Source organism: Episyrphus balteatus, chromosome 2 (assembly GCF_945859705.1).
Source record: "Episyrphus balteatus chromosome 2, idEpiBalt1.1, whole genome shotgun sequence".
Classification (NCBI taxonomy): domain Eukaryota; kingdom Metazoa; phylum Arthropoda; class Insecta; order Diptera; family Syrphidae; genus Episyrphus; species Episyrphus balteatus.
Genome location: NC_079135.1, coordinates 111,149,219 through 111,162,528, shown reverse-complemented (window position 1 = coordinate 111,162,528; position 13,310 = coordinate 111,149,219). Strand labels below are relative to the sequence as shown.

At 32.4% G+C, this 13,310-nt stretch overlaps 3 protein-coding genes across 3 annotated transcripts in view; 1 reads left to right on the top strand and 2 right to left on the bottom strand.

The window, feature by feature from the left end:
* Window positions 1-1,745, bottom strand: LOC129910324 (dnaJ homolog subfamily C member 22). The gene is made up of 2 exons (XM_055987659.1): window positions 1,423-1,745; window positions 1-1,358 (listed from the first exon to the last, which is right to left on the bottom strand). Exon 2 carries the CDS (start codon window positions 1,350-1,352, stop codon window positions 249-251), a length of 1,104 nt encoding a protein of 367 aa, XP_055843634.1. The 5' UTR covers window positions 1,353-1,358; window positions 1,423-1,745; the 3' UTR covers window positions 1-248.
* A 3,267-nt stretch (window positions 1,746-5,012) lies between these two features.
* LOC129910758 (zinc finger C4H2 domain-containing protein) lies at window positions 5,013-6,352 on the top strand. The gene has a single exon (XM_055988265.1). It carries the CDS (start codon window positions 5,307-5,309, stop codon window positions 6,165-6,167), a length of 861 nt encoding a protein of 286 aa, XP_055844240.1. The 5' UTR covers window positions 5,013-5,306; the 3' UTR covers window positions 6,168-6,352.
* Window positions 6,353-10,250: 3,898 nt separating this feature from the next.
* LOC129909650 (zinc finger protein 208-like) overlaps window positions 10,251-13,310 on the bottom strand; it is a 35,007-nt gene continuing 31,947 nt past the window's right edge. The window contains exons 9-13 of the mRNA XM_055986726.1: window positions 12,985-13,161; window positions 12,644-12,919; window positions 12,318-12,581; window positions 11,724-12,252; window positions 10,251-11,128 (exon numbers count right to left, since the gene is read on the bottom strand). Coding sequence (XP_055842701.1) covers window positions 10,960-11,128; window positions 11,724-12,252; window positions 12,318-12,581; window positions 12,644-12,919; window positions 12,985-13,161 — 1,415 coding nt within the window. The 3' untranslated portion in view covers window positions 10,251-10,959. The remainder of the gene's footprint in view (window positions 11,129-11,723; window positions 12,253-12,317; window positions 12,582-12,643; window positions 12,920-12,984; window positions 13,162-13,310) is intronic.

Genomic DNA, 13,310 nt, shown 5'->3' with positions numbered 1-13,310 from the left:
TTTTACATGCAGCATTTCTGCATAGATTCTTTCATTGCGCTACAAAAGTCTTGTTTCATTTTTTCTTAAAATATTTAAGTAAAAAAAATATGTAAAAAAAAGTATATTTAACTTATTCGACTTTTTGGACGGTTCTTATTTCAAAGTGCTTATATCTATTTTAAGTATTTGTTGCGTTTTTTTTTTAATGGAATGAATTGTGATGTACTTAAGTTATCTTTAAAAAAGCTTAGCTTGTTCATTTTTTTTTACAAAATAATATCATCATTAAACTGCTTATTCTTTCTCCTACGACTCGATTTAATTTTACTTAAAACATTATAAGCTTGTTGAATTTCAATAAAACGTGCATTTGCTGCTTTCTTATCCTTTTCATCCTTCACCTTATCCGGATGATGTTCTTTCGATAATTTTCTATATGCAGCTGTTATTTCAGCTTGCGATGCAGTTGCACTAACTCCAAGTATTTTATATGAATTTCTCTCTCCATCGACATCCATACTTTCGAATATTTCCTTCCATGTTTCATACCAACCATGATGTTGAGCATATTGATAGGAATCGTATAGAGCTTGTGTCAGATCGGTCCACCATGCAGAAGCAAGGAAATTCTGAATGGCCTCGTGAACGGGTATTTCACCTCCATCTTCATCTTTAATAGTTCCATTAAAGTATAAGAAGCTACCCCAAAGAGCAAAGTATAAAACAATGGCAGTGGAAAGCTTGAATGTTCTTTCAAGCTTGCCTCGTTGTTTTGGCGGAGTTCGTTGCCATTCTTTAGAGAATGTATCAAACACAAAAGCTGTAGCCACCGAAGTAGCAAGCAATGTGTAGGTTTCATCATAAATTAGATATCGAATTGGATAAACCAAGATTGCAGCCACCAGGCAATGCCAAAGGACTCCTTGCTCACGACCAATATTGCCAACTGTCCAAACACCGAGGGCAATAAAAACTGGAATTGCCCAGTGTAAGAATGTCCAATCAATTCCTCCAAAAATGTGTTCGGGAATGGCCATTTGAATTAATTGACCAAACAAATAGCCAAGTAAAACTTCTCCGACAAATCGACGAGAGGAGTAGGGTGGTTTTTTATTGGTTTGCAATTGTGCTACAAATTTCTTTACAAATTCAGGATCTTCATTAGCATCCCTAACATATTCGGGAATAAGGAATATTTCCGAGATCCATCCAATACCAAAGTAGCCGCCTAAAGTACACCACCAAATAAAGGCGTGTCGATCGCGATGGAGGTACAAATGATGGAGGCCCACGAAGCCGCCAATTAACCACAGTAAATAGGCTATAAGTAGGGACTTTTTAGCTGGAATTGTATTTTTCTCCTTTGCCATTTTGATCTTTAAAAATAGTATAAACAAATTAGTATATTTTCTTTAATTTATCTTTGATTGATTCACTTACTTTATTGTACTTAGACTAAATAGAAAGTTATTGGTAAATTTGAATTTTCTAAATTAATCAAAGTGAAATTGTAACTTCTTTGAATACAAATTAAATTTTCAGAACTAATTAACACCTTTATTCAAAGTCACGGTCTAAAATTTATAAGTGAAATCTATAAAAAAAAGTTTATTGAGGTCGATTATTTCTTTTTTGTTTGTCGAGTCAGCAATATTTTGGAATTGTTGTTTAAAGGAAATCCATATGAAATATGGGTCATTCACCGAAAAGAACAAGTACAAGAAGCAAACAAATTTCTATACAAAAAAATGACATCTACATGAAATCAACAAGTGTACAGTGGACTACAAAAATTTGAAATGGGAAAATGCAAAATTTCTGTCAGATTTTGACAGTTGCCAGTGCTAACACTTTATATTGATTTGGAGACCATAGGGTGACAAATTTGATTTTGTGTAGTTTCAGCACTAAAGTAGGAGTAGTGTCAAAGTCAAAATAAAAAAAAATAAAACAAGAAATAAATGAATTAAAAATGCACAGGACAGTAAAAAGTAAGCGAAGTACTGAAAAACGAAAAGCAAAACGAAATTTTCGTTCAGAATTCCGTTTCAGCTGCGTACTAGGCTTTAATAACTTACCTGTACATAGAGTGCAGCGTTTTTGGACTTTTCTTTCTGATCACTGCGTGCGACTCATGGTTTATGCGTTGTGGTTTTCTGAACATATTCTTTTATTTTTTTTTATTTTTTGACAATGGAAAAATAAAATTCGGGAAGCCTCTGAAGAATGCTTGTTTAACTTATGAGCCTTGTCGCCATGTTGCCTTGTTGCCATGTCGCCTTGTTGCCAGTTCGCCTTGTCACCTTGGACTTTGCGTTTTTGGACTTTTCTTTCAGATCACTGCGTGCAACTCATGGTTTATGCATTGTGGTCTTCTGAACATATTCTGATACTTTTTTTTTTATTTCACAATGGAAAAATAAAATTCGGGAAGCCTATGAAACTGCTCGTTTTTTCACGGCAATCGATATTTTGTGAGTTTTTAGAACACATCTGAATTAACTTATTCCATGTTGCCATGTCACCTTGTTGCCATCCCAACTAGCACAACAGCTTCTATAAATTGAAATCTCGCAGGTTCTACTTTGTATACAGCTTATATTAAGCTTGCTTCAGAATTTAACTGCTTATAGAAGTTCAGACTTGTTTAACAACTTCTAATAAGTTGTTTAAATACTATTAAAGAAACTTAAACGAAGAAAGCTTGTTTTTCTTATTAGCCTGTTTAATGAATTTATAGAAGCTTTACAGAAATTACCAAGTTTTGTATTTGATTTTTGGTTTTGATATTAAATAATCTAGCTCGAACACTTTTTGGTTTTGACATTGAATAATTTAGCTCTGACATTTTTTTGCTATTTGAACTGATTAAGTTTTTGATTTCATTAATGAATATACTAGGATGGCCGAGTGGGTAGAGTGATGGACTACCACCAAGCAGATACGAAGTTCGATTCCTGGGTGTGGTAAAAAAATTATATACTCTTAAAATTATTATTAATAGATATACCTACTAAAAACTAATAGCCTTTTCACACCAAACCCAAAAACGCGGTTTATGGCAAAAAGTTTTCAAAAACCTGAAAAGCGTTCACACCACAAGTTTACAGGTTTTTGTTTGACGTTTATAATGTTTTGACATCCAAATGTCAAGTTTTCAGTGGGATTTATTTATTTTTGTTGTTACAATCAGCTTGAGCTCACAAAATTGATCAAATAAAATAAACTCTGACAATTTAAATACAATTTTATTTATTTGGTCGTTAAATTATGTAGTTTCATTTTAATATAGAGAGAATAATAAATTGGCCGCCTCTCAAATTCTTTAGACAAAGTTCCAACAGGAACTCCTCATCTTTGGTCCCCCACATCATTTTTTTTTTTGTTTTTTTTTTTGTGCTATGCCATTTTCTGTAATTAATGAAAGAAATAAAAAAACGAATTTGATTTATATTATCAAAAAAAAATTAACAAACCGCATTTGTAAAACAACTAGTTATCTTTGCCTGTCAGTTCTTTTTTTTTGTCTGCTGTCAGTTCTTTTTTTTTTGTGTGCTGAATTGTTGCTGAATTTCTCAAAAGGTTTGTTTGGTTATTTCGTTTGGAGTTGAATGTTTTCATTTTCAGGTTTTTGACGAGTTTAATCAAAAACTTGTGTTTTACGAAAACTTGTGGTTTATGAAAAATGTATGGAAAAACTTGTGTTTTTGATATAGGTTTTTGGGGTTTTTCGCAAAAACCGCGTTTTTGGCTTGGTGTGAAAAGGCTATAATGGAATGTTATATATAATATGAGATCAAAAGATAAAATTCATGATTTAAAACCAGTTAAAAAAGAATTCTTTTTTGTTTTTGTAGTTTTTTTTAATTTCGATAAGACATGTATTAAAGAGATATACAAGCTCTTCCGAAGCTATCTGTCAAATCTCAAAGCTTCGGTAAAGCTTCGTTTGAGATCCTTATAGAGGGCCAAATTTGTATAACGTTCTCCTTTTTCCATGCCCAACAACCTTACTAAAGTTTAAAAGAAGCTGAAATGTAGCTTTTGTAATACCTTAACCGAAGCTGAAATGTTAGTTGGGATGTCGCCGGGTCGCCATGTCACCTTGTCGCCATGCCACCTTGTCGCCATGTCACCTTGTCGCCATGTCACCATGTCGACTTGTCACCATGTCGACTTGTAGCCATGTCACCAGGTCGCCTTGTTGCCTTGTCGCCCTGTCGCCCTGTCGCCATGTCACCATCCCTACTAACAATTTTGCTTCTAATGCTTGAAGCAACAATTGCATCTGTAAAGCTTTATAGAACCCAAATTGGTTGTCGGGATGTCGCCATGTCGCTTTGTCGCCATATCGCCTTGTCGCCATGTCAGATCCACGGATTAAGTATCTTTACAACTGGCCCTAAAAGTACAACTTGATAAGTTCAGTTCTTCTTTTTTAATAAAATATTTGCATTGTCAAAATCAATAACAAAGGATATGATCATAATCAAAATATAATATCATATATCACACTTATTTCAATGAATCATATATGATTCACTGTTTTTGTGGCGATGAAAATAAAGTATATCAGTTCGATTCCTCGATCTGGGTATACTCATTTACCTGGATCGAAATTTCGATTCAGATTCAATTCGATCTTATAAACGACGTATCACTGAACAAACCTTCTGTATAAAGTTGTATTCAGTTTGGTTGCAACTATCTGAACAAACCTCTCAGCACCAGAGGTGTCGTTTCAGGAATTCTAAGAGCAGTATTTTCCATTTATTTAGGAGGAAGGAAAAATCGCAAAAGATAATAATAAATGAGGTAAAAAAAATGAAAAATAGAAAATTGAAGCACTATCTAAATTAGTAATTATTTTAAAAGTACAGAAGTAAAAATATTTTAATGAACATAAAAAGTGCAGATGACGCAGTTTGAGTAGCAAAACCAAACGAAAAAGTACTACATTACTACTTTCGACATCCCTTATAATGACCACACGCATACGCTCTCAAACAAATAAAAATCACAGAACCAGACAGATTTTTTCATAAACAAATTTTTCCAGCCGAAACGACAGCACATTTTAGTTCAGCGAAATTCAATTTTCATTTCAAGTGAAAAATAATAAAAATGTTTTAATTATTAACTTTAATCTATAAACAATTCAAATAACTATGCAAAGTTATAAAATGTATTGATATACTATCAAAAATAACAAAAGTTCTTTCGAACTTAAATAGAAATCGATTTCCCCCAAAAACGACGAAGGAAAAAAAAAGCCAACCACACACGAACGTCTCCCAATATATTGTGTGTCAACAAAAACAAAAATGGCCACTACTGAAATTTCCTCTTCCAATGAACGACACTACTATGGCAAACTAGAAGCTGTTAAAGATATTCGCGACAAAACCGTTCAGCTAGAAAAACTCAAAGTCAAAATAATCAAAGAAGTCAAAATCAGCGATGACGAAGAGAAATGTCTCGAAGAGTATCGCAAAGAAATGGAACATTTGTTGGAAGAAAAAATGAGCCATGTCGAAGAACTGCGACAAATTCATGCCGATATAAATGACATGGAAAATGTCATCAAGCAAACAAAAGAGAATCAAACACGTTCCATTGATATGGCCAATCGCATCTATGAAGAATATCTCGCAATGAAATATCAAATCGATCACATGCGAAGAGACTATCTTGGGTTGAGTCCACTTCGTGATTTGCACGAAGAAGAAGGCTCTACCATTTCGAAAGATCGCTTCCAGGCGAATTTCTTAAAAGCCCAAAATGCTGCAGCAGCAACTTCGTCATCGGCATCGTCGCTAGCACGTCCGCATCCCAGACATCCATTATTGCCAGAAGCTACAATCACATCGTTGCCACCATCCGGTCCACAGCATGCATTTATGCCGCCGGCACCACCGCCGCCCTCGTCGGTGGGTGGTTCCGTGGCTCGATTGAATAAGAGCGAATTTCCTCCGACAAATCGTTTACAGCAGAGCCCATCGATTGGAATGGGTCATCCAACGTTTCGTTCGGATTTCAATGTGAATCTCAGACAACAGCCACCACCGATGAAATCTTGTTTGTCTTGTCATCAGCAGATACATCGTAATGCTCCAATTTGTCCATTGTGCAAGGCGAAAAGTCGTTCACGTAATCCTAAGAAGCCAAAAAAGAAAAATAATTGATTGCATTACCATATGAGGAAGATGACGAAGAAGAAGACTACAGCAGATGCAGTTGGTCAATCCACAATAATAATTCGTGGAAAGCATTTTACTTATAGAGTTATATTTTAATCCACATTTAATAGATTGTAAGTTTTATGCGCGTAAAGTATTATTTTTATTTTTCATTTTTTTTATTCTAACATCAAATAGTATTAATTTTTATTTGAACGAAACTCTTTGGGTCTTCGAGGTGAACAATTCCTATTTTTTTTTAATTTATTTGTCTAGGAGATTTTCAAAGTCGAGGAACACTTACGTGCACCATAGCTGTGTTCCTTTGGCCTAAAGTATCTACTGCTAAGTACTTCTGGTTTTTCAACTCCATTTCTACTATAGAAAAAATGTCTTTGAATGGATTCAGAAGTACTAAAATGTACTATGCCGAGCCCAAAGGAACACATCCAATATTAGAAGTTTATTGACCCTTGACATTCGAAATGAGATTATTTGCGTAATTATCTCATTTGGGATCTAGTGAAAACTGGCTATAAGCTAAAATCAGTCGTCTTTACGAACCTTTGTTCACTTGCATGACAATTTTTCTTTCGGAAATTAAACAAGATTATTCGTTTAGAGAAGGTTACCTTCAAAAAACTAAATTTGTTCTCTGAATCCATTCAAGAACTCAGACCCTTATTGGTAGTATCTTTCAACTTTCGATTAGATTGAATCGATAAATATCGGCCTTAATCTGCTATTCGATTTACGTGAAAATCAAAAAAAAGAAGCGTTTAAAAGGCGGTTTAAAATTTTTAAAACTTTTTTCTTTAGAATTTATAAAACAAGCAGAACAAAACTTTGCTATCGAAAAATAGAAGTTTTTCAAAGCCAATTTCATGTTTAAAAGGGAAGGGAATCTTTCGATTCACGTGAATTGAATAGCAGAATAGGGTCGTATATGTTTTAATACTGTATATTTCTTTCGACAAGGATATTTGTTATTGTGAATAATTCACAATAACAAATATCATAATTATTATGAACTTGATTTGAGTCGATAGCAAAATTGTAAACGAAAAGATCGAACGATAAAAAAAAAATGTTGTTTACAATACCAAAATTCATTTGCGATGATCAACTATCGACAAAGTCGTCTACCGATAGACAAACTACACTCCCAATAAGGTTGAATTGTCATCCATAATATGCCCATTATGACTGAAACTGACCCTAGTAAATAGCAGCAGATGATTGACAATTAGTAGCAATTCTTTTTGTATTAGAATTATTTCTCAAAAAAAAAAAACAAAAGTCTAATATTGCACTAATGATTTCGTCATCATTATGACCGGAGCTACTTTTAACATAAAAAGAATTCTGCTTTTGGTGTACACACGTAAGAAATTTAGACAATACCTCTTGAAAATTTAGAGATAAAACAACCTTCGAAAAATAAAACTTTTTACATTTTAGAAGCCATGTTTTTTTTTTTTAATAAGATAAATCGCAAGAACACGGCAATATTCTCTTTTTAGAAATATTAACTACTTCATACAATGTTTGTTTCTTCAATTTTGTGTTTTCAAATTGAAATATAATCATAATACTTTAACCACCAAACTATCCGGACGTGTTTTAAATTCGATCCCGCAATCAACTCGATACTGCAATTTCTTATTTTATTAAACCACACCTGTTTCTGATTACGCTGCTATTTTTGTATGTATTTTGTAATGCAAATAGCATAGTTCATCTCATAGAAAAAAGTCCATATTGTTGTCAAATCAAAGGTAGTAACATCTTTTTTCAAAATTCATAAGTTTTTCAGTTGAAAGCTTGACAGTTTCGTCATCGTTTCTAAAGAATTCAGATTTTTTAAATCTGACGACATTACCTTTAGTTTGAAACTAATATCGTTTTTTAGTTATGTGAGATGTACAATGCACTTTACGATGCCAAATGTTGCCAGGTTGAGGTCGGGAAGACCTCTGGTCTTTGTTACTACCAATAGTCATCTTTTACTTCCGTATTGAAATCAATTTTTCAGGGGAATTTAGACGTAATTTCATACGATTTTTTGTTCCCAGGAAATAAGTTCTGAGGGACTACCACGATCACACAAAGAATTCCGTGGGAAACAAAATTCCCCTGGGGATTAACGATAGGGTCTAATACACTCCTGCTCAAAATTAACGCACACTTTTTTCTTCTTTAGTCATACCCCTACATCTTATTTAAAATGGCTTTTAAATTATTTGTTGTATTTTTTTGTGTTTGGTTGTTATTAAGCAAGTCAGAAAAATGCTAAACTGCAACAGTATTATCAACCAAAAATAAGATGAACCAAATTTAGCAATTTAAGGTCTGAAAACTGATATTAAAATAATTTTTGTTTTTTAAGAAAAAAAATTTTTAAAAATGGAAGCACCTGACAGTTCTTTCCAATAATTTTATTCAATACTTGGCATTGTCTCCTCTAGCGCTTATGACAACTTGGAGTCATCTATTCATTCCACGAATTAACATTTGAAGGTTTTATTGTAACTTTTCTTTCACTCCAATTTTCTGTGGATCAAGAATGCTTGGAGGTGGATTTCGGCCGCAAATGCACTTTTTTCAACATTTCCTAGACATGTTCTATTGAATTCAAATCCGAATATCTGTGAGGTCAATTCAAGGGTGGCATATTTTAATCTTGAAGATATTTTCAAACCACTCTAGCATGAATTATCGTGCATCAGACTGAACTGTGGACCAAATCTATTGGTGATTGGAACCGCATGGTGTTCGAGGATATCAGTCAAGTATTTTTGGGTACTTAAAGTAGGTCTAGGAGAGCTCACTAACTCCGTAGGTGTTGTAAAGCAGAGTTTACTTCATGAAAATGTATGACTCATCTCTAAAAGGTTAGCGGGTTGACAGATAGACTTCAGCATATCTCTCCAAATCTTCCCCACAAACATTTTACTCCATACCTTCAATTTAAGATCACTCCTGTCTTATTTGAGAAAATAACCACGATACTGTGAGACAAAGTAATAGTAGGAATTTTCTGTAAAATAAATATGATGTGCGTTAAATTTGAGCAGGAGTGTATATTGTTTTCATCAAATTTTTTTTTATATCGCCTCAGTATAAGGCGATATAAAGGCAATATAAAGTAAACTTTTTTATTGCCGTTCCGGTATATTTTCGACTATCGGATTATGATTGATGTCTTCAATGTTGATTTCAAAGCAAAGTTCCCATTGTGAGATTCACATGAACATACCTATTGTTAATTTCGGACGAATTGTTGTTCAAGTTCTAAAAATTTACTAGTTTCACGATATATCTTTTTTAAAATAAATTTTGTTGGAGAACAACAAAACAATTTAAGCCTAGTACGAAACAAATTTTTCGACGCTCTCCACGAGGGCAACGTAATTCTTGTGAAATCTCGACGGAAAAATATTCACAATATTCAAAAAAGCAAACACGCATCTCAGAAAGGCAAGCAATCACAAAATGAACAACAAAAACAAACAACAAAACTCAAATGTCATTTTTCCTCACATAATTAATCTCCCCGGGAATTGTTTGTGTGCGAAAAAGAAGTGGAGACTTTTCAATTTCACTGTATCGAACAGCGTACTGCAGAACGAAAAGTTGAACGAAATTTTTCGTTTATTTCGTTGTGTCATTCCTGTATGAGATTTTTCGTTTCGCATCAGCAGCGTCCTAGCTTTAACGGGAAAGGATAATTTCATCCGGATTAATCTCGAAATAGCTTTTAAAATTCCGTGCGAACAAAAGTTTTAGACTTGAATCTCACATTAAAATTTCACAATAAATATTAATAGCATTGACTTAAGCGGTCAGCTAGAAAAAAAGTATTATTTAATTGATTAAAGTTTAATTTTTTAAGATAAGCAATTTCAATGATCATGGCGGTTTAAAAAAAAATCATAATTTTTTCGATAACTGGGTGAAATTTACAATTTACCGCAGTTTATATAATTTGTATGTACATACTTCTTTGCTGCTATTCATAATAAATAAAAAATACAAATATTTTTGATCTTTTTCTCTTTATTTGTTTAATGTTTTTTTTTTTAAGTTAATCGTTTGGCAATTTCTAAATGTGAACATATTTTAAAATTTTTAATTTTCCTACTATATATTACGTTTCAATTCGTAAATAAATGAAAAAGTAATTTTGCTTCTTCAAGAAAAAAAAAACTTATAACCTTAAAATATTTTCTACGTCAAATGACCGGGTTCAGAGCAAGTTTGTTGATTAAAATTAAATCATAAAGAAACAAAATGAACCAGCCATATAAAGATGATTATCTACACTTAAATTACAAATTTCATTTCTAACATTAGAAAACATATGAAATTATGTATAAACACGAACATTTTGAATATTTGACAATGATTTTTAAAGTAAGATTTTAATTAGGAATCGAGTTAAGATGAGTTTAATAGACATTCTCCAAATGCCAGACCTTACAAACTTGACTTGAACGCGGTCAATTTAAGTTATTTTACATGATATTTTTTATTGATCTGATTTAAGAAACATTGTACTTGTTTTTTTCTCCAAATATATAACTTAAAGAAACTTAAATTAACACAAAAAAAATGTAAGTGTTTTTTTTTTTTTAAATATCTATTACTATTTTCTATAAAGCATACTTTTTTTTTAAATTAAAAATAATTGTTATAAAAGTATTCTACAACTATCAGAAATACATACAAGTAAATTACAATAAATATACATTTATGTGTAATACATTTCTTTTATTTTTACTTTACATCCATAATTTCAAATTTCGTTGGTATTGTCGGGTTGTGGCTGGGGGTGGGGCACTGGCTCAACATCAGGATTATCGTCTGTTCTTCCGTAGATTTTTTTCATGTTTCTGAAGCGATTTTCATTGATGTCTTCTTCCGTATATATGAGTCCATGTGATCTCTTCATATGACGGGCAAGGCTAATAATTTAAGTTTTTATGAAATATAACCACAATTTTTAAACATTCAAGAAGGAATATAAAAAATAATTTTTAGAGGCACTTTTGAGCTCAGGAGCAAAAAGTGTGACCAAAAAATTTTTGACCTAATGACTACACAAGGCCGCAATAATGAGGTTCAAATCATAAAACATCGAGGCAAAATATCGAGCCCTTCCCGCCAAATTATCGGAAGCTCCATATCGCTTATGTTTAAAGAAAAATCCTTATTATCTTTTGTTTTTAGACTTTTCAGAGACAACTTTGATGTGACTGTTTTCTTGAGGAATTGTTGATTAAATAAACACGAAAAATTACATCTTATTCGTTCTTAGAGCTTGAAAAATATAATTGTTGTTTATAATTCAAATTTTAATTTGGCGCTTGCGATAATTTGGGGGGTAGGGCTCGATATGATCCCGCAAACTAAGTTATTTCAGTGTTTTACGGAATTATGACTTTTTGCTCCTTCTTATTTATAGTTTTTAACGTAAATCACAAATGACAAAATTACCTCCAATCTTCATTATAAAGTAATAATTTATTTAAAATAATTTACAAAATAAAATGCACTTACCCAATTCTTCGGTGATGTTTTTCTTGGCATATATCACAAACAAATGGATATCCTATATGTTCAAATCGATGAATTCTTAAACTTGCCTTATTTTTAAACGTTTCTGGACAATATTCACATTTGACTACAACACCATCATGTTTGGCCAAATGATATGTCAGTCTTACTTTAATTGCAAATCTCTTATCGCACAAATGACACGCATATGGTTGCTCATTTGTATGCGTTCGAAGATGTACTTTAAGATAGCATGGTAGTAAAAACTTTTTATCACAATACGGACATGCAATATTCCTTTCTGAATGAAATCTTATATGCTGAACTAATTGCGATCGAAGCTTAAAAGCTTTCGGGCATTCTTCACATAAAAATGGACGTTCAACTCCATGTGCACTTTTTTTATGATTTCGCAAAGCACATTTGTTGTAATATTTTTTGCCACATACATCACATTCATGGCCAGCTTTTTTGTCGCCATGTTTAAAATCTTCATGATCACGCAGAGATTTAGAATTGTTATATTTTTTAGCTTAAAAACACAAAAAATTTTAAAATGATTCTTTACTTCAGATGAGATTGTGTTAACAAACTTACGGCAGAAAGAACATAGATATTGGTTAAGTTTCTTTTTGTTGGATGTGTATCTCTTAAAGTTGGTTTTATAATAGTCATTGTTGTAATGACGTTTTTTGTGTTTCAATAATAACGCTTCGTTTGAGGTAGTAAAATCACATTTGGGGCATTTTTTTGCATATTCCTCATCACCCGGTGTTGGGTGCATTTGTTCTACATGCTTGTCAAATGTTCTTTTTCCTGTGAAATCTTGTCCGCAAATTTCACATGAGAATTCGAGCGTTCCTTTAAAAGAAATATTCATATTCCTTAATATAAAGTAAACAATATTATCTGGTTAAATGTACCTGTATGCGTTTTAGTATGTTCTTCCAGCTCTCTTGTGTCTTCAAAATTTTTAAAGCAATATTTACACGTGAATTGTTTGTCTCCCGAAGCATTAACAATATCTATATGTGCAAATCGAACATGCTGTGGTAGAGTGTTTAATTGGAATTTCTTTTTACAATGTGGACATTCCACTGGTCTTTTTCGAGACCAATGTTCTTTGGTCACATGCTCTGTTAGAGCATTTTGATCATCAAAAGAACTACCACAAGTTATACATAATCCGGGAGTTTTATCTTAAAGAAAAGCAAAATAGAATTAAATTGAATTTAAATTAAAATACAAGAAATATTAACATTACCACGATGATCCTTATTTCGGTGTAACGAAAGATCGGCTCTGGACAAGAGTGCTTCTCCACACAAATTGCAATACCAAGAATCTTCAAATTTGTTATGTTTTTTTATAGTGTGATTTCTCAAATCTTTCACGTAGAAAAATGAAGCATCACATTTTTCACATGTGTATGGTTGTGTGCCTGGAAAAGGGGTAAACAAATTTTTATTCAAGAGTTCTATGACATGGCAACTTATACAATTTTCAAAAAAAAAAAAATAAATAAATAATTAAACGATATCATTTAGCCAATCTAAGTCTATAATATCCAAAGATAAAATTAACGTTTTC

Bases quoted from the DNA above. Each gene is read 5' to 3' on its own strand.
- LOC129910324 (XM_055987659.1), bottom strand. From the start codon at position 1,352: ATGGCAAAGGAGAAAAATACAATTCCAGCTAAAAAGTCCCTACTTATA.
- LOC129910758 (XM_055988265.1), top strand. From the start codon at position 5,307: ATGGCCACTACTGAAATTTCCTCTTCCAATGAACGACACTACTATGGC.